The sequence below is a fragment of the Pelophylax lessonae genome, assembly GCF_965119305.1.
Source record: "Pelophylax lessonae genome assembly, chromosome: 6".
NCBI lineage: Eukaryota > Metazoa > Chordata > Amphibia > Anura > Ranidae > Pelophylax > Pelophylax lessonae.
Window position 1 is genome coordinate 39,093,156 of NC_138773.1, and position 21,457 is coordinate 39,114,612.

The 21,457-nt window shown below is 40.4% G+C and overlaps 1 protein-coding gene across 1 annotated transcript in view; it reads left to right on the forward strand.

Annotated features, from left to right (window-relative positions):
* Window positions 1-21,457, forward strand: part of LOC309558538 (uncharacterized protein) — a gene marked incomplete at its 5' end in the record, with an annotated part of 169,828 nt that overhangs the window by 50,787 nt on the left and 97,584 nt on the right. Inside the window, 2 exons of the mRNA XM_082261617.1 lie at window positions 12,426-12,785; window positions 18,689-18,988. Of these exons, the coding sequence (XP_082117743.1) occupies window positions 12,426-12,785; window positions 18,689-18,988 (660 nt within the window). The remainder of the gene's footprint in view (window positions 1-12,425; window positions 12,786-18,688; window positions 18,989-21,457) is intronic.

Below are 21,457 nucleotides of genomic sequence, written 5' to 3' on the forward strand. Positions count from 1 at the left end.
GAAGACAGGATCAAACAGCCTTTTTGCACAATGGCAGAGTAAAGGAGTTGTAAAGGCAGAAGGTTTTTATCTTAATGCATTCTATGCATTAGAGAAAAAAAATGGAAAATTATGTAATGGAAATTACCGTTAGACCACAAGCTGATTCAAAGAAGAATTCATTTATTTCTCGTATACGAGGAGTCAGGTTGTATCGACATACTCTCTGTGAGCTTCTACAACCTGTCTGGTTTGCATAGTGTCTGCAGTCCTTATATATGCTTCAGACAGAGTTAAAATTGAAACCCCCCTCCTTTCTTTGGACAATGATTGACAGCCTTTAATATATCCTAAGGAAGGGGGTTGTACAGCAGTCTATTATTTCTAAACATCTGGACAGGATATACAGAGTAACTTCATATAGTAAGTCTTTGTAAGTGTGAAACTTCATATAGTAAGTCTCAACAAGGATCATATGGCAGGAAATGCTGTAGCCACGGTTTAAATTATTAGCAGAATCTGCTGAATATGCAGTTCTAAAATAACATACATGATTATAACACATATAATAATTATGAAACATTCATAATTTCTTTATCATCTCCCCCCTAATTATAATCATTTATGTCCGGCTCATCAGCATCCTGGCTTCCCAGATTTTACCAAGATCCATCATATAGTTCATACATGAGAGATGGGAGCAGTGTCCTTAAATTCGTCGTCATCTGACTCTGAACCAAATCCGGAGTATAGTTCGTTTGAGTTCCCTTGTAAGTACATAGTCTTTGTCGAAGAGGTGTCAATGAACACAGGGAATGCAACAGCAACCACACACAGTTGGCACTGTGGCGGCCATTATTATTGAAATCAATGCATTCTTCACCAGTTCACCCCACCTACCGAACCAAGTCTCAAAGAGTCCAGTTAAGGGGTTTTCCACCCCAGAATTTTCTGCTAGTTCCTCAGATAGCATCTGCAATCCTTGCAGAGCCCTCATTATGCTACCATCAGGAGCTGTATTGTTAGGAATGAAGGTGCAACAAAAAGTTCCAAACATCTTACACACACCTCCTTTTTCCGCCAGCAGCATATCGAGAGCAATACGATTCTGCCAGGCTACCAACGAAGTTGCATCCAGTTGGCTGGCTAGTCCTTTAAGAGCGTCTCAGGTATAGTTCACAAACCTTTGCTGGTTATAGTAGATGTAATTTATCCAGTCAACATTCTTCTTGGGCTGTACCCATAGTCCGGCTAATACTTGGTTCTGTGCTTTGAACTCATCAGGGACTCCTCGTGGCACTCCGATGGAATCAACATAGACTCGGTTGTCAAACAATACTCGAGGTGTTTCTCTTTTCATGCGAAAGTGGTGCTTCTCCAACCGAGGTATTTTTACTTCAGCACCTACAGGTATCATATAGAAAGGAAGAAAAAAGTGTGTTAAAGCACAGCTCCCTTTCCACCTGGGAGGGAGGTTAGGCCTAAGCTTCATATCCCCGCATAACCACCATACATCAGCTAATTGCTTCTCCTGATCCTCAAACCATGTCTGTTGGTAAGGTGAATTTGTGATTGGTACGTTTTGGGGGCAGTAGTTAATGCTACAGATATCAATTCGCATCATTGTGGTAACCCCCTCATTGACCGTCATAGTATATACTTGTAAGGTTCTGGCACTCTCAGTGCCTCCTATCACATTTATTCCGGGTGATTTCCATCTACCTAGACAGAAGAAACACATATAGGTGTGTTTCCCTTTAAGGCTGAAGCTGTCATCACCCAGCGCCGGACTAGATGGCTATTTAGGGTGTCGGTTCTCACTCACATGTGTTCGTTCAAACACCAGTACCTGGATACTAATCTTGCTTGAAGCTTCCATGCTTGCAAGCTCTCCTCGCTGACGAACCTCGCTGCGCTGATCCCTGCATCCTGCTACTGGATCATCCGCATCTCCTGAGCGATCCTTCGGCTATCGCTATTAGTGCTAAGTACCCCACAGGGGAAATCTCTATAGACTTGTACTAGGCTTACACTATTTAGCTCTGCATAGCAAGGACTGTCTTTTACATCTGCATAACTAGATTGCTAGCTCTTGAGGCCACTGCTACTATTTCCTGCACTGGGTTGATCTCTCCTGTATGCACCTGCTACTCTGTCATCTGTTATCATACATGATCGCTAACCCTTCCTGCATCCATCTGCACTGTCTCACCTCAAGTGTCTGTCACCTACCACTTCCACTCAAACCTATCCCTAAGACCTTTATCATTGTCTTACCACATGTATATAAAGTCACACTAGGAACCAGCTTAATTACTGTGTGTATTTACTGGCTGAAATAAGACCTTCCATACATGATGAGTCATTGAGGTTGGGATTGGTATCTCAGCATATCTCCTACATGACTACTGACGTGGAACTACTTCTGCAGCTGAAAATCCACACCTTATAAGAAACGCAAGGAGCGTTACAGATTGAACGAACCCAAAAAATGGATTCAGCAGAAGTAGCCACTCAGGTGACACAATTAAAACAGCAAGTATCTGCGTTAATACACGCACTTGCTGAATTGAAAAACGACAATCAGGCTCTGTCGCAGCAGGTAATTAGACTGACACAACTTACCTCTGCACAGTCTCCTGAACCCAAGATAAATCCCCCTTTGGTATTTACAGGCGATCGCAAAAAATTTCGCGAATTTAAAAACGCATGTGAGTTACTTTTTTGCTAAAACCTCGTACCTACCTTACTGATCACATTAAGGTTTGTACTATTATTTCTTACCTATCAGGCGATCCTCGAGCCTGGGCAGATTCTCTTTTTGAAAAAAACGGCCAGCTTCTCAACTCCTATGCCTTGTTCCTGGCAGAGCTCACTAGCCTATATGATGACCCCAATAGGCAGAGTACTGCTGATCTTCAATTAAGATCCTTGAAACAAGGAAAAAGGCCTGTAGAAGACTTTGTCGCAGAATTCAAGAGATGGACCCTTGATTCAGGATGGAATGATGCATCTCTGAAAACCCAATTTAGGCTTGGCCTATCAGAAGCCGTCAAGGACGAGCTCGCCCGAGCAGAGATGCCAAAAACCCTGGATACATTGATACAACTCAGTATCACCATAGATAGAAGACTACGAGAAAGGAAGTCTGAAAAAATGGAAATGCCATTATCCAGTTCTTCTCAGAATTCAGCTATTGACCCCACTCCTAAACCCGCTCCAGGTAACCACAGACCCCGGCTACCTAAGGAAAAAAGGAGACCTAGTAGATATGGTGATCCTGCCTGGTCATGGTCCGAGCCTGCCTCAAACAGTCGACCTTGTCACTCTGACACATCCCATTTGGACCCTGATCCTACAGAGATGGACGAGGAGCCTATGGAGATTGGTGCCATACATGCTAGGTTGTCCTCACAAGAAAAAAGAGATCACAGGAGAATCTGTGGCCTTTGTTTTTATTGTGGTGAAGGGGGACATTTCATTACATTCTGCCCAACCAGACCCCATAGGCCTAAGGCTCTCCCAATGGAGGCCAGGCGAATCCGAAGGGTCTTCCCTGAAAAACAGCCTGGAAATTATCAAGGCTGTTGCCAGCCCTGTCCCCGTTCTATATCAGTGAAGGACACCCAGAAATTAACAAATATTGGAATAGATATTCCTTCAACTCCAGTGAACTTTATACCACGTTCAAAAAACCCTCCTGTACCACCTCCTGAGGATACTCCTATTTTTGCAAGCACATTTCTGGCTTCCGATGAAAATACAGAGATTCTTGCACCTGACTGCGTACGTGCTTCTAATGGCACGGTGGTATGTAGGAAGGATCTGAGGATGTTTGAAGAAGCATTGGTTGCTAGGTCTACTAGGATTACTTCGGATGGTTATGCGTCCGATTCTAGTGAGGGGTCCATGTAGCAGACACCCTAACAACAAGTGATCCGATTCTCATCGGTTACCAACCTGATCCGATTTTTATATCGGCAACAAGGGATCCGATTCTCATCCGCTACCAACCTGATCCGATTTTCATATCGGCAACAAGGGATCCGATTCTCATCGGCTACCAACCTGATCCGATTTTCATATCGGCAACAAGGGATCCGATTCTCAGATCGGTTACCAATCTGATCCGATTCTCATATCGGCAACCATTTTTTTTTTTTTTTTCCGATTTTCATATCGGAGACCAGTCTTATCCGATTCTCATATCGGCAACCAATTTTTTTTTTTCTTCCCGATTTTCATATCGGCAACCAGTCTTATCCGATTCTCATATCGGCAACAAAAAAAAAAAAAAGAGAATTTTTTTTTTTTTTCCCTTCCGATTTTCGCATCGGCAACCAGTCTCATGTGATTCTTATATCAACAACCAGCCTTAGAGGCCTTCCGGAGCCAGCCTTACGGGGGGGGGGGGGTAATGTAAGGTTCTGGCACTCTCAGTGCCTCCTATCACATTTATTCCGGGTGATTTCCATCTACCTAGACAGAAGAAACACATATAGGTGTGTTTCCCTTTAAGGCTGAAGCTGTCATCACCCAGCGCCGGACTAGATGGCTATTTAGGGCGTCGGTTCTCACTCACATGTGTTCGTTCAAACACCAGTACCTGGATACTAATCTTGCTTGAAGCTTCCATGCTTGCAAGCTCTCCTCGCTGACGAACCTCGCTGCGCTGATCCCTGCATCCTGCTACTGGATCATCCGCATCTCCTGAGCGATCCTTCGGCTATCGCTATTAGTGCTAAGTACCCCACAGGGGAAATCTCTATAGACTTGTACTAGGCTTACACTATTTAGCTCTGCATAGCAAGGACTGTCTTTTACATCTGCATAACTAGATTGCTAGCTCTTGAGGCCACTGCTACTATTTCCTGCACTGGGTTGATCTCTCCTGTATGCACCTGCTACTCTGTCATCTGTTATCATACATGATCGCTAACCCTTCCTGCATCCATCTGCACTGTCTCACCTCAAGTGTCTGTCACCTACCACTTCCACTCAAACCTATCCCTAAGACCTTTATCATTGTCTTACCACATGTATATAAAGTCACACTAGGAACCAGCTTAATTACTGTGTGTATTTACTGGCTGAAATAAGACCTTCCATACATGATGAGTCATTGAGGTTGGGATTGGTATCTCAGCATATCTCCTACATGACTACTGATGTGGAACTACTTCTGCAGCTGAAAATCCACACCTTATAAGAAACGCAAGGAGTGTTACAATACTCCATCTTTGTCCCCTCTTCTTATCTCTCTTTTTGTCATTTTGTCATTCCTGACTTTACCCTGTTGACCCACTGAGGGGAGTTGATGTCCAAGAGTATCAATATCAGTGCTATAATCCCTCCGACTACCATTCCACCTAATAAGAACCTACCTATCCATGTCTTAGTAAAATACCCAGGTTCCAATAGCTGTCTTTCCCTAAGCTGTTTTATCGCCCCTATGAGCCTATCTTGTTCCATTTTCTTCACTGGGTTTGAGACGAGTGGTCCCTATTGGAGTCACCCCCCTTTGTAGCCGGACCTACAATCAAGGCTCTGTGGGCGTTCCCTCTTCTGGCCCTAGATACTTTGCTTTCTTGCAATGTGATAGATGTATCCAAGGTACTCTTTCTGCTACTTTTACAGCTGTGGGTGTAGACAATAGTACCTGATAAGGCCCTTCCCACCTTGGATCTGGCCACTGTTTTCTCTTGATTATTTTGATCCACACCCAATCCCCTGGTTGCACAAGGATGCCCTGCTCTGCCGGAGTTTTTTGACCTGTAAGAGAATTCAGAGACAACACTTCCTTAGATGTTAACAGTTTTTCCATATAGTTTGCTAGACCACTGTCCGATTTCTCATCTTCTCTAACCAATGGCCTAAGTTATGGGATGTCGTGCGGTCTCCCATACAATATTTCATAAGGTGTCAACCCCATTTCTGTGGGAGTTACTCTCATGCTTAGCAAGGCTATTGGCAGACACTGTATCCAGGTTTTATTTCAGTCTCTTCCATTCATATTCTCAATTTACCCTTTAAAATACCATTATGTCTCTCTACAGTACCTGCAGACTGTGGGTGATAGACACAACGGTTTTGTAAGTCACTACTGTACCATTTGCCGATCTGCAGTATTGTCGGATTCACAAAATAAGAACCATTATTATTATAAATGATGGAAGGGATCCTAAACCTGGGAACTATTTCCTTTATGCTTATCCTGGCCCCCTGACTGCTCATCAGGGTGTCCATACATATCGTGTGAAAGGGGTAAGGAGACTTAGGGAACTGGCCTCGTAGAGGTCTAAATACCCCTTGCATACGATATCTATTGCAGGTTGGACATGTCAACCAAAAAAAATGTTTTAGTAATTAGTGAAACCATTCATTGCAAACACTTTGTTAACCATCTGTACCATCCCCCCTTTAGAGACATGGCTTTGCCCATGTCTCAATAAGGCTGCAAATCTACAGAAGGAGGAAGGCAAGATAGGTTTGCCTTCCGTACTTGTGTAGATACCTTTCGCCTGTGTCGCTCCTTTTGATAACCTTTTTTTTTTTTTTTTTTTCTTTCAGGTGCTGTTCTCTGCATTTCTGTCAGCCAGGTCTCATCTATTGTTTTCTGTATTTCTACTGGTTTAGCAAGATAGGAGTGGGATTCCTGTTTACCTCCAGCTGCCTCTTTCGCTGCCTTGTCTGCTAAGGCATTCCCTTGTGTGATAGGATCTGACCCTTTCTTATGGGCTGTGCACTTGCATATCGCTACTTGGATTGGCTTTTGTACATGGTCTAACAGGGCAAGAATAAGATCTCTGTGTAAAATGGATTTACCTATTTATGTGACCATACCTCTATTCTTCCATTGTTGTGCAAACACATGTATGGTGGAAAAACATACATATACATACATATATATATATATATATATATATATATATATATATATATATATATATATATATATATATATATATATATATACATACATACATATGTTGAAAGCACATATAGTGGGAAAGGCATATTGGCTCTCTGTGCATATAGTCACCTTTTCCCTTTACCCAAGTTACATGCCCTTGTTAGAGCTATGATCTCTGAATGTTGGTCATATATTACAACAGCATACCCTGTTTGATTTGTACCTGCATCATTTTTCTTTACACAACCCATCAACAAAACAAATAATAACAACATTATAATAACCCATCCATGCGGTCTTTCATAAAACATATTCTTTCATCAATTTAAGTTATTCGGTCATGTGAACCCCCTTCAATGGGTGTAAGCATAAGCGATGTGAGGTTGCCCTAAGAGAGTTGTCATACATGACAAATATCTTGCTGGGGGTAAATAAAAATGTTATCCTGGAGTAAAATTTCTGAAATGGCATATAAAGCCCTCAGAACAAGAGGGTGAAATAAAGCTATTGTTTTATACAAAAAAAACTTTTTCACAATTAGAAAACTCCAGGACCTATGCACATTATACACAAAGATTATACATCACCATTCATACTGAGTAACGATCACAACCTCTTACCCAATTATACAGATCTTGAAATCACCGTTAAGAACAACATAAAACAGACATTTCCAGTAACCACCTTCCGTTGTCCTATCTCACACTGTCACTCTTAGAACATGCTACACAATCTCGTATTTCACACAGGGTGTGTTCATGAAGGAGGGGGGGGGGGGGGAGCTGGAACCTATCCTTGTCACATTTCTCTGCACATCCAAAACACATAAACATGAGAGGAGGGGGGGGGGGGGAGCAATCTGCAGATACAAGCAGGCTTTTCTCATCAGCTTTCTCATACAGCAGAAAAGCAAAAACTCATGTCACAAGTCAGTCACACCTCAACCCCACACCCCCCGCTCCCCACCCATGCAACATTGTCATTCCACACAGACAACACAACATGCATTACACATCTTTCTCAAGGGGCATCTTTTTTAATAGGGTCACATAGTACTTTTTTTAGGGGTGCTTTGTACTTCACTTACCGTTTTGAGTACCCTCCTGAAAGGTGCACTCCTGGAGTACATTGTGTGACCCAATTAAGGTTGAAAGACTGGATTCCCTTTATTGTCTGTTGTTCAGGTGTCATATGTACCCAGTCGATTAAAAGTCCCCCTAACTCATACCAATCTAACGAGAAATTCCGAGTAATTGATACATGGGGTATAATTCTTCCCCTATGTAACTTGAATATCTCATCAGGAAGGAGACAGGTGGCCACGCTGTTTCTCTCCTGATTCAAGCATAACGTTTTCAACGTAATTCTGACCTCAGTTCCTATGGAATGTTTAAAAGACATAATGCAGTGGAAATTATATTGAACCTCATAACTTTTCCATTTAACCTTTCCTTCTGCTATTTTGAGAAGGGGTTAATCGGACACTCTTCAGATATCACAAACAATTTTACACTCTGTATTTCTTTTGTTTGTGGGTCTTCCACAAGAAGTTTTTTTTTTTTTTTAGACACATCTTCTTCACATATTACAAGTACCATGTTCTCAACATTAGCTAGCTATGAACATTTTGGACATACACACATATCTTATGTTACTGCAGTTTTATAATCTGAGCAGTCAGCTCATCGTTTTTAATATCCAACCAAGTCTCATTGCTCTGAAACTTCTACCATCCAGATACCAATAGTTGCAACCTGGTGTCCAGTCAACTCTGAGTCTAAGTCAGATCTTATATTTTGTCAATTATTATATAATTTTGTTCAGGTGTATCTATAGGCTTAATTACTACACAATTCCCCATTATAATATATGAAAAACGCATCACTGATCTTAGTTTCTGCTCAAAATCTACTGTGGAATCAGACAATGAAGTGCTTGTTACAGCCTTATCTTCCCTTAGAATTTCTCCCTGTTCCCCTTCCCCCACCATTCTGGCTATCTGGGAGTTGTTGTTCTATGTGTGAGCAAAGACACAGTAGGATTCAGTCGTAAATCATCTCTCTTCTTTGGTGGGAGGGAGGAGTATATGGCAGGCAATTTAATTATCCCACCCTTAAATACTTTATGTCAAATCTGTATTCCCTGAAAACCCATGAGTTGACAGATCTACATTTAATCATACGAGAGAGAGAGAGATTCTCATAGCACCAGCGGACACCTTTTCTCCTGTTTTTTTTTTCTTCCTGAAGTTTAACACTTAAAGACGCAGACACCACAATAAATCTTTTGTTGTCCAATTTTCTGTTAGATTCACCACAAACCGCACAATACAGGCATGCAGTTTTTTTTTTTTACACACAATACTTTTGTTATCTCGCAGACAGCCACAGATTCTCTGGAAAACTTACTATACTCCTTCAATCTTCCATATCTATGTTCTACTAAAAAGCATTGGTATTAAGGTAAATCCCAAGAAAACCGGACAGAAAATTGTAAGAGAATTGTATCATGTATGGTCAGACCTATATTTATACACAACATTTTTTGTTATCTCGCAGTCAGACACAGACTCCATAAGAGTTCTGTGTTCTACTAAAAGAATATTGGTATTCTAGACATCTATACACAGTTATACAGTTTTTATATTTGATTCAGAGATATTTATGTTGTCTGCACAGGACTTTTTATAGATTTACAAGGCTGCTTTGGACTTAAAAAGTCCTACAAATTTCCTCCATCTGCTGCCTGGCACTTATTAGAGACCATACCTCTGTATCAAGCTAAGACAGAGACACTTAAGACAGACCGATATGCAGTTGTTTGATCTCACGGATATTTATGTTGTCTGCACGGGACTTCTTTACAGAGTTACAAGGCTGCTTTGGACTTATGCCTCGTACACACGTACCGATCGTCGGCCGACCGATCGGCCGTCTTTTGTCCAGGGATGTCCTGTCCGCTGAAAAGTGCAAAAGACTGCACACGAATTTTGTCGGCCAACAACAGCCGACTGCAGAAGTGATGTCATGTAATGGTTAACTTTCCATGTGTTTTTTCTTCTCTGAGCATGCCCAGTCTTGCAAATTTGCTGATTGTCGGCCGAATTCTGTACTGACTGGAGAACAATCGGCCGTTCTGGTGTCGGCCTGCAAAAATTTTAATGCCTGCAAAACAGATTCTGATTGGCCGAAAATGCGCTGTCGGCTGTCGGAAGCATCATACTAACAAGCTTACAATCGGCCGTCGGCCGAATATTTACGGCCGACAATAGGTACGTGTGTACGAGGCAAGTCCTACAAATTTCCTTTATCTGTGGGCCCGGCTATATTATAGACCATATCCGTGCATCAAACCAGACACAGAAACAAAGTAAGACTGACAAGAACACACTCTGATACATAGACAACAAAGGGAGATAGAGAAATTGATCTGCCGTGCTCGACTGTCTACTCAGGACGCCCTGAGTACGTCTTACCAAAATGCAGATCGGTCACCTATCTGCCCATCCAAGATGGCCACAGATGTTTGGAACGAGGAGTGCGTGACAACTTACTTCCTCTCAACAAGAATAGGACAAGTCAAACAAATAATATACATAGACAAATAAATAAACCTTTTAACCATTTACACAACTAACATTCTTAGTGTTATCGATATATATATATATATATATATATATATATATATATATATATATATATGTATATATATGCATATATAAATAAAATGTTCTCACCTTGAACCAGATTGGGTCTCTTTCTTACTGATTCGTAGAAAACCCGTCACCTGTTACTGCGGACCAGCCCCAGATAAGCGGCCTCTTATAACGCCAATTCAGACGGAGGACTTTAAGATAGGAATTCCGCCTGAACCAGAAATTCCCCTGTACAGTATCGGCCACTAGTAATGCTGGTCCTTCACAACAGGATTTTGGATTCCTGGGTTTCGGCACCAAATGTAATGGAAATTACCGTTAGACCACAAGCTGATTCAAAAAAATTTCTCGTATACGAGGAGTCAGGTTGTATCGACATACTCTCTGTGAGCTTCTACAACCTGTCTGGTTTGCATAGTGTCTGCAGTCCTTATATATGCGTCCTTATATGGGGTCGAATGGCAGCTCTGTGTCTGAATGGACAGACAGTGTTGCAGCTCAGCTTGGGTGCCTCTATAGCAAGCTGCTTGCTGTGAGGGCACTCGATAGGAGGGAGGGGCCAGGAGCTACAAAGAGGGACCCGAGAAGAGGAGGATCCAGGCTGCTCTGTGCACAACCAACTGCACAGAGGAGGTAAGTATAACATGTTTCTTATTTAAAAAAACAAAACAAAAAAAAAATGAGACTTTACAATCACTTTAACCCCTTCCGCAGTGATTATAACAAGAATGCTTTACTCCATATACAGACTGATTTTACTGTTGTGGGTTTAGTAACACTTTAAATGGGATTTTTAATTATAGCATATACAGTAACATATACCAGGTATATTATATACATATGAAATTATAAAAAATGAAATGATAAATCCATTCCACCAGTTACTGAGATTAAGTGAAAAGTGAAGTCCATTGCTGGATCTGCTAGGGGAATGGCACTGGTAACAACTGGTCTAAGGGCTATTATCAGTACACTAAATGCAGATGGAAGCACAGCCCCTGAGAGGAAGTCACGCACCAAAAGCAAACACTGGTTTCATTATAACATTAAAATGTATACTTGGAGTGATCTGATTTTTGACTACATTATCTTCGTGAACATTCCAAAATCATGGCAATTAGTATGTAGTTGACCTCCCTGTACAGCTTTAACAGCCTCCACTCCTCTGGGATCAAAATTTTGGAGTATATCTAGGGAAATCATTGGCCATTCATCCAAAAGAGCATGTGTGAAGTCAGGTACTGATGTTGAATAGGAAGATATGATTAGTAATCGGCATTCCAATTAATCCCAAAGGTGTTCAGTAGGGTTGAAGTCAGTTTTGTGCAGGACACTCAAGTTCCTCCGCACCAAATTCATCAATCCATGTCATTAGAGAGCTGGCTTTGTACACAGGGGCACAGTCATGCTGGAAAAGAAAAGGGTCTTCACCAAACTGTTACCACAGGATTGCAAGTTCACCATTGTTAAAGATAAGTTTTTATGCTCTATTATTAACAATACTCTTCACTGGAAATATCTAAAATCAATACTTTTGTCCTTATAGTATATGCACAGTTACTGGTTGTTTTCCCACCTTTTCCCAGATGTTCCTGTTCTGTGTGTATAATCTAGTAATTGTTTTGGGTATATTTCTTGGCTAGCATGTTAACAGGTGAGGCAATCAAATAATGTATAGTTCATTTCGATTTTCTTGTTGTTTTCTTTTATCATTTCTTTATTTCTTGAAAAAAAAGAAATATGGATTTATATTATGAGATACAAAGCAGGTTTGCTAAGAAAATGTATAGTCTTATTGTAGATTTTTGTAGTCTAAGTGATGTGTCAAGTTCCTGCAGATGATTGGCATTGAGTTTTGGTATTTATGTCTTCTTTTAGCGGATCAGCTGAGATTCATTGTTGGGAAGATTCAGGGACCTTGTCGGTGGATTCACGGGGAGAAAGTTACTCTGTATATTTCAGTGTCTTATTGCTCTGAGGACACCAATGTGATGTGGATGATGGAAAAGACAGATGGAAGAGTAGAGGAAATATCCAACAATGGAGGGGATACCCTGACAAATTCTGGTTATACAATATCTAAGGAGACAGACAATTCTGATAAAGGACTGTTCAATATATCATCATCACTGACATTTGTAATATCTGTGTCCAGACACGCTCAAGTCACTTTTGCCTGCAAAATCACCTCTGATGGACAAACCAAGACCATGAAATTCCAGCCTGAGTCTATGTATGGTGAGATAATTCCTCATTTTAATATACCTGCAACTGTTTGTGTGATACATGCTATAGGAGTTGTATAGTTAGAAAACAACAAATTCTGCTTGTTTTTTTAACATTCTTAAGCCAGAATTTTCCAACTAAGAAAATGTGTATTACATAGGGTAAATTAATGAATGGACAAAAGGTTTGATGCAATAAAGACTGATAGGTGGAGTAGTTCCAGGCGATATATTTTTGGCATGAATGGCTTCCTTATTTTCCCTTGAATCATCAATATGATGCAATTATTTTACTTAAAAAGATGGGGAATACATCAAATATTGAGTTGATCCTGTGTTTTTTATATTATGAACACTTAGAGGGTTATTTATTTTTCATTTTACTATTCTATGTAAGGTATATTTACATGCTTGGGATAATATCCCCATAGTAAGGGGACAGCAAGCTTCCACCCTCAAGTCATAGATAACAGCCTTCATACTCTTTGGTAGAATGTATGTGTGCAGAGTGCTCTTCTACTCCAAGAAAAGTGCAACCCTTCCAAAGGGACATCCCGGCCTGTGAGTGATTTTAAGACTTAGGAAACACAGAGCAGGGGACTCCTAATTTTATTGGTGACCTTCGTGACTACAAAAGCATATTAAGTAATACTGTGAAAAGAGAGAGGAAAAACCTGTGCTAAAAAACCTATGTTTAAACTAATAAATGGCTACCGCTGTTTATCACAATGTGAAAAGATATACTGAATTTAGAACCACAGCGCAAACCCAAATAAAATGATCAAGCCTCATTATAATACTTACAGTGCCTTGCGAAAGTATTCGGCCCCCTTGAACTTTTCGACCTTTTGCCACATTTCAGGCTTTAAACATAAAGATATAAAACTGTAATTTTTTGTGAAGAATCAACAACAAGTGGGACACAATCATGAAGTGGAATGAAATTTATTGGATATTTCAAACTTTGTTAACAAATAAAAAACTGAAAAATTGGGCGTGCAAAATTATTCAGCCCCTTTACTTTCAGTGCAGCAAACTCTCTCCAGAAGTTCAGTGAGGATCTCTGAATGATCCAATGTTGACCTAAATGACTAATGATGATAAATAGAATCCACCTGTGTGTAATCAAGTCTCCGTATAAATGCACCTGCACTGTGATAGTCTCAGAGGTCCGTTTAAAGCGCAGAGAGCATCATGAAGAACAAGGAACACACCAGGCAGGTCCGAGATACTGTTGTGGAGCAGTTTATAGCCGGATTTGGATACAAAAAGATTTCCCAAGCTTTAAACATCCCAAGGAGCACTGTGCAAGCGATAATATTGAAATGGAAGGTATCAGACCACTTCAAATCTACGAAGACCTGGTCGTCCCTCTAAACTTTCAGCTCATACAAGGAGAAGACTGATCAGAGATGCAGCCAAGAGGCCCATGATCACTCTGGATGAACTGCAGAGATCTACAGCTGAGGTGGGAGACTCTGTCCATAGGACAACAATCAGTCGTATACTGCACAAATTTGGCCTTTATGGAAGAGTGGCAAGAAGAAAGCCATTTCTTAAAGATATTCATAAAAAGTGTCGTTTAAAAATTGCCACAAGCCCCCTGGGAGACACACCAAACATGTGGAAGAAGGTGCTCTGGTCAGATAAAACCAAAATCAAACTTTTGGCAACAATGCAAAACGTTATGTTTGGCGTAAAAGCAACACAGCTCATCACCCTGAACACACCATCCCCACCGTCAAACATGGTGATGGCAGCATCATGGTTTGGGCCTGCTTTTCTTCAGCAGGGACAGGGAAGATGGTTAAAATCGATGGGAAGATGGATGGAGCCAAATACAGGACCATTCTGGAAGAAAACCTGATGGAGTCTGTAAAAGACCTGAGACTGGGACGGAGATTTGTCTTCCAACAAGACAATGATCCAAAACATAAAGCAAAATCTACAATGGAATGGTTCACAAATAAACATATCCAGGTGTTAGAATGGCCAAGTTAAAGTCCAGACCTGAATCCAATCGAGAATCTGTGGAAAGAACTGAAAACTGCTGTTCACAAACGCTCTCCATCCAACCTCACTGAGCTCAAGCTGTTTTGCAAGGAGGAATGGGCAAAAATTTCAGTCTCACGATGTGCAACACTGATAGAGACATACCCCAAGTGACTTACAGCTGTAATCGCAGCAAAAGGTGGCGCTACAAAGTATTAACTTAAGGGGGCTGAATAATTTTGCGTGCCCAATTTTTCAGTTTTTTATTTATTAAAAATGTTTGAAATATCCAATAAATTTCGTTCCACTTCATGATTGTGCCCCACTTGTTGTTGATTCTTCACAAAAAATTACAGTTTTATATATTTATGTTTGAGGCCTGAAATGTGGCAAAAGGTCGAAAAGTTCAAGGGGGGGCGAATACTTTCGCAAGGCACTGTACAAATACACCAAATGTGCCAAAGACTAAAGTGCGAAAGTGCGTAAGCAAAAATGGTGAATCCACCATACATACATTACATATAATACAAAAAAATCTTATACATCCGATAAGCAAATAATAGTCCAAACCTAATAGGACAAGCAATTAACCAGTGAGAAATCCTCAATTGAATGAGAAACAGAAATGCTTGCATGCTCAGAAATAGGTTAATAAAGTGACAAGCATGTAGCCAGTGAAGATTCCTTGATTTTCCTCAAAATAAGAGTGCTTCCGTGCCAAGGTGCTGAAATTTTTAAATATTTCATGCAGTGTTGAGTGTTCCACTCCCCACCAGCAAACACACTTACCAGATAATGTGAAGATAAGTGAAATTTATATGAAAAAAATGTATTCAAATAATTTTTGTGTGGATGTTCAAACAAGAAGTAAAATTTAAATTAAAATAAAAATGAAAATAAAAGTGAAAATAAATATAAACGAAAAATAAACTGAAAATGAAAATAAAAATAAATATGAAATAAATATAAATATAACCACAAAAACAAAACAAACAAAAACCAGAAGTAAAAACGACCAAACAAAATTGGAATATAAATGGAAATAAAAATGAGAATCACAATAAAAATTAAAGAAAATAAAATAAAAATAAAAATAGAAATGAAGATGAAAATATAAATAAATATGAATATATGGTTGAATGTGAAAAAAAGTTAATAAAAATAAAAGTAAAAATAATAATTAAAAAAATAAAAAAGGAAAGTAAAATAAAAATAACAAATAAAACAAAAATAGAAATGAAAATGAAAATAAAGATAAAAATAAAAATGAAAAATAAAATATAAAAGAATAAAAAAAAAACAATAAATATAAATAAAAAAAATAAAATAAATAATAATAAAAATGAAAATGGGAACTAAATAAAAATTGAAATAAATAAAAAATGAAAATAGAATAGAAAATCTATAAGAAGTATGCATATGTAAATTATAAATCTCCATTTATTGTTCTAAAGTGAGTGTGCCCTATCAGTTAGACAAAAAACAGTTGAGGTCTAGTTCATTGTTCAACCCCTTAGGGCTCATTGTGTTAAGTAAATATATTCATTTTGTTTCATTCTGGGATATACCCTTCTTCAAGTTTCCTCCCCTCTAGTTGGGTAGAACTATATCTATTCCACAAAACTTGAGCAAAGTGGTGTCCCTGTTGTGTACCAATCTAAAGCGGTTCGATAAGCTATGATGTCTGAAGCCCTTCTTAATATTATTAACATGCTCACGTAATCTAATCCCCAACTTTTTAATAGTCCTCCCTACATATTGAGGTTTACATGGACATTCGATAAGATACGTGACATGGGTACTTTCACAGGAGATGAATTTGTTGATCTCAAACCTAGTCCCTTTTACCTGTGATTTGAAATGGGTGGTTTTCTTTTTAATGTTCGGAACGGTTTTGTATACTATACCCCTTCCACACTTAAAAACCCTACCTGGTCCAAAAAAGTGGAAGTTCTCTTGGCTGGGTCTATGATGTTCTTGGCCAAAAGTGTGTGTTATTCCTAAGTGTGGGAGGTTTCCTATAAATGAATCAGGTGGTTTTTTTTTTGGTAATAATAACTCCAACGTCTAGTCCTTAACCACTTTACCACTAGAGCATTTTGCTGTCTTACGTCTGGGCCACTTTTTGCGATTCGGCGCTGTGCGACTTTAACTGACAATTGCGCGGTCGTGCGATGCCGGACCCAAACGAAATTGACGTCCTTTTTTTCCCACAAACAGAGCTTTCTTTTGGTGGTATTTGATCACCTGTGCGATTTTTACTTTTTGCGCTATAAACAAAAAAATAGCGTTTATTTTGAAAAAATAACAATATTTTTCACATTTTTTTATATGAAATTCCCCCCAAAAAAGATGTAAAAACCAATTTTTTAAAAAATTTTTGGCCAATTTGTTTTCTGCAACCCATGTTTGGTAAAAAAAAATCGCAATAAGCGTATTTTGATTGGTTTGCGCAAAAGTTATTGCGTTTACTAACAAAGGGAAAGATTTATGTCATTTTTGGTGTTTTTTTTTAAACGAGTAATGGCGGCTATCTGCGATTTTATTTGCGGGACTGTGACATTGCGGCGGACAGATCGGACCCTTGACTGACATTTTTGACACTTTTGGGGGTACCAGTGACATTACTGCAGTAATCAGTGCTATAAATATGCACTGTTACTGTAAAAATGACACTGGCAGGGAAGGGGTTAACTTTACTGGAGAGGGAGGGGTTAATGTATGCCTGGTGCTTACTGACGTGTGGGGGGGGAGGTGACTGTGTGAGACAGGGACAGATCGGATGTCCAGCTATGCTGAACACTCCGATCTGTCACTCCCTGTCACTGAGGAGATCCGCCCGCTTGTGTTTACACAGGCGGGCGGATCTCCACACTAGATCCCCAACGATCGGGGCAGAGCAGCGGCCCGACTCCCGCTGTGAATGAAAACAGCGGGAGCGCGCCTCCGGCGGCGCGCGAACGCCGCCTACAGGGGAGGAGTCTGGCGACGTAGGTCTACGTCGTCAGACGGGAACGAGCCACTTTGCCGCAGTACTATTCCAGTACTCAGCAGTAAAGTGGTTAAGAAGTAATTGAGGATTTCTCACTGGTTAATTGCTTGTCCTATTAGGTTTGGATTATTATTTGCTTATTGGATGTATACGATTTTTTGTAATATATGTAATTTATGTAAGGTGGATTTAATATATTTTTTTTATGCACTTTAGCACTTTAGTCTTTGGCACATTTGGTGTATTTGTAAGTATTATATAAAAAAAAGGCTTCATCATTTTATTTGGCTTTCCGCTGTGGTTCTAAATTCAGTATATTAAGTAATATGTTAGATGATATTCTTAGTATTTTGTTGCATCTAGTTATGTAACAAGTAACCTAAGGAAAGATGCCTACTTCTATGTCCTATGTGCTGGGTTATTCGTGTCATAAAGAGGAGTGATAATTTCCTTTCAATTTTTTTTTTTTTTTTGTGCAAACATCATTTTCTAGCAATACTGTTGTCACCCGACAGAAGCCTTACCAGATAGTACAGCCTCAGCTTTATACATATTTACAGCTAGAAATGTTGTGCATAAGGTGGTAAAACTACAGAGGACAAATTTAAGGTTTTAGTATTACAATACTATAATTTTCAACCAATGGTACGAGAGCCCGATAGGGTGTATTAGGAGGATTTAGACGTTATTTATATTAATGAAAATCTGTCACTAAAATCCAACTGGCAATAAACCTGCAAATAGTAAATTTAGTACTGGTATAGAATTCTTCTCCATACCCTGAAGCCCCATCCCATTAGAGCAAGGAAGTGAACACTGCAGTGAAGTGGGGAGGCAGTGAGAAAGCATGGATAATACTAAAAGCCTACGCAAATGGACAGCTACACTTTAATGTGCACTTTTGACCAATGCATTTTAAATATCAATTTTAGCAAAGCCCCAAGACCCGGGAGCTGTGAAGACAAGTCTGTGTGACAATGGAGATGTCCTCTGTTCTCTGAGCCTGCAGAAATTTTACCCCAAAGAAGTGGAGCTCAGCTGGAGATCAGGAGAACATCAGTTGGAGTCCAGTGAGAAGTATGAAGACAATAATGATGGAACATTTAATTATAACAGTCAATGTACTGTTCCAGGAAATCTCTTATTAAATCCCAACTTCACCCTCCATGTGACCTGGAGCCACAAATCTCTGGATGGACAGCAGACAAAAGCCTTGTCCTGGAGGGATCTGGGTAAGTCCAAGAAAAACACATTTTTTCCCACTAACACGGCGAATCGTGTTACATGCGTCTAAACGGCACCCCAATGCACATTGCAACAGCGCAATGAGTATTAATGTACTAACTTGCATTACAATCCCAAACAATAATGCATGCAATGCACCAATTTATGGCAGCACACAGCACCATGAAAATGCAAAACACATCTGTCTTAACTAGTGTTGAGCGAACACGGACTGTATTATTCGTGTTCGTACCGAATAATTGGATTTTTTTTACCCGAACACGGACACGGACACTTTACTGTATGTTCGGGTAAAAATCCGTGTTCGGTCGTTTTATTTCCGGGTTTTGCATGCTTTGGCGCTCTTTTCATGGCGGGCTTTCAACAGCCAATCAACAATCGTTTAACTGGTGTGCCTTAAGCCATCCCAGCCATGCCTGCAAATGTCTTAGTAGCTGTGATTGGCCGTCTGAAGCATGTGACCAAGTCTTTATAAGTTCGAGGCAGCCGCCGCAGCAGCGTCATTCTGCTGCTTAGCTAAGGGACAGAGCACACATCAATGTGCTGGCTGCTGATTAGGGAAAGATAGGCAGGAAAAAACCATTTGTGTCCGGATAGAATTGAGGGACAGGTCGGAGTGTTTAGGCAGGGCGAGTTGTAGGCATTTTAGGGATAGAGTCTGCTGAATTATAGGGTCAGTGTCTTCTACAAACTACAATCGATATTGCTGTGTGGGGGGTGGGGTGAATCTGCACTCAATCCTGATCTACGATCTCTTCTCAATCCTGTTAGGGACAGAGTCTGCTGAATTTTAGGGAAACTGTGTTCTACAAACTACAATCGATATTGCTGTGTGGTGTGGGATTGGAGATAGGCAGGTGTCAGTGATCCACATCCATTTTTCTGTGTGTGAGCTGCAGTGAACACAATCTTTTTGGGCTGCAGTGAACACAATCTTTTTGGGCTGCAGTGAACACAATCTTTTTGGGCTGCAGTGAACACAATCTTTTTGGGGTGCAGTGAACACAATCCTTTTTGGTGTGCAGTGAACACAATCTTTGTGGGGTGCAGTGAACAAAATCCTTTGTGGGGTGCAGTGAACACAATCTTTTTGGGGTGCAGTGAACAAAATCTTTTTGGGGTGCAGTGAACACAATCCTTTTTGGTGTGCAGTGAACACAATCTTTGTGGGGTGCAGTGAACAAAATCCTTTGTGGGGTGCAGTGAACACAATCTTTTTGGGGTGCAGTGAACAAAATCCTTTTTGGGGTGCAGTGAACAACATCCTTTTTGGGGTGCAGTGAACACAATCTTTTTGGGGTGCAGTGAACAAAATCCTTTGTGGGGTGCAGTGAACACAATCTTTTTGGGGTGCAGTGAACACAATCTTTTTGGGGTGGAGTGAACAACATCCTTTTTGGGGTGCAGTGAACAAAATCCTTTTTGGGGTGCAGTGAACAAAATCATTTTTGGGGTGCAGTGAACACAATCTTTTTGGGGTGCAGTGAACACAATCTTTGTGGGGTGCAGTGAACACAATCTTTTTGGGGTGGAGTGAACAACATCCTTTTTGGGGTGCAGTGAACAACATCCTTTTTGGGGTGCAGTGAACACAATCTTTTTGGGGTGCAGTGAACACAATCTTTGTGGGGTACAGTGAACAGAATCTTTGTGGGGTGCAGTGAACACAATCTTTGGGGGGTACAGTGAACACAATCTTTTTGGGGTGCAGTGAACACAATCTTTGTGGGGTGCAGTGAACACAATCTTTTTGGGGTGGAGTGAACAAAATCATTTTTGGGGTGCAGTGAACAACATCCTTTTTGGGGTGCAGTGATCAAAATCCTTTTTGGGGTGCAGTGAACACAATCTTTTTGGGGTGCAGTGAACAAAATCCTTTGTGGGGTGCAGTGAACAGAATCTTTGTGGGGTGCAGTGAACACAATCTTTGGGGGGGTACAGTGAACACAATCTTTTTGGGGTGCAGTGAACACAATCTTTGTGGGGTACAGTGAACAGAATCTTTGTGGGGTGCAGTGAACACAATCTTTGGGGGGTACAGTGAACACAATCTTTTTGGGGTGCAGTGAACACAATCTTTGGGGGGTACAGTGAACACAATCTTTTTGGGGTGCAGTGAACACAATCTTTGTGGGGTGCAGTGAACACAATCTTTGGGGGGGTACAGTGAACACAATCTTTTTGGGGTGCAGTGAACAACATCCTTTTAGGGTGCAGTGAACACAATCTTTGTGGGGTGCAGTGAACAACATCCTTTTAGGGTGCAGTGAACACAATCTTTGTGGGGTACAGTGAACAGAATCTTTGTGGGGTGCAGTGAACACAATCTTTGGGGGGTACAGTGAACACAATCTTTGTGAGGTGCAGTGAACACAATCTTTGTGGGGTGCAGTGAACACAATCATTGTGGGGTGCAGTGAACTCAATCTTTGTGGGGTACAGTGAACACAATCTCA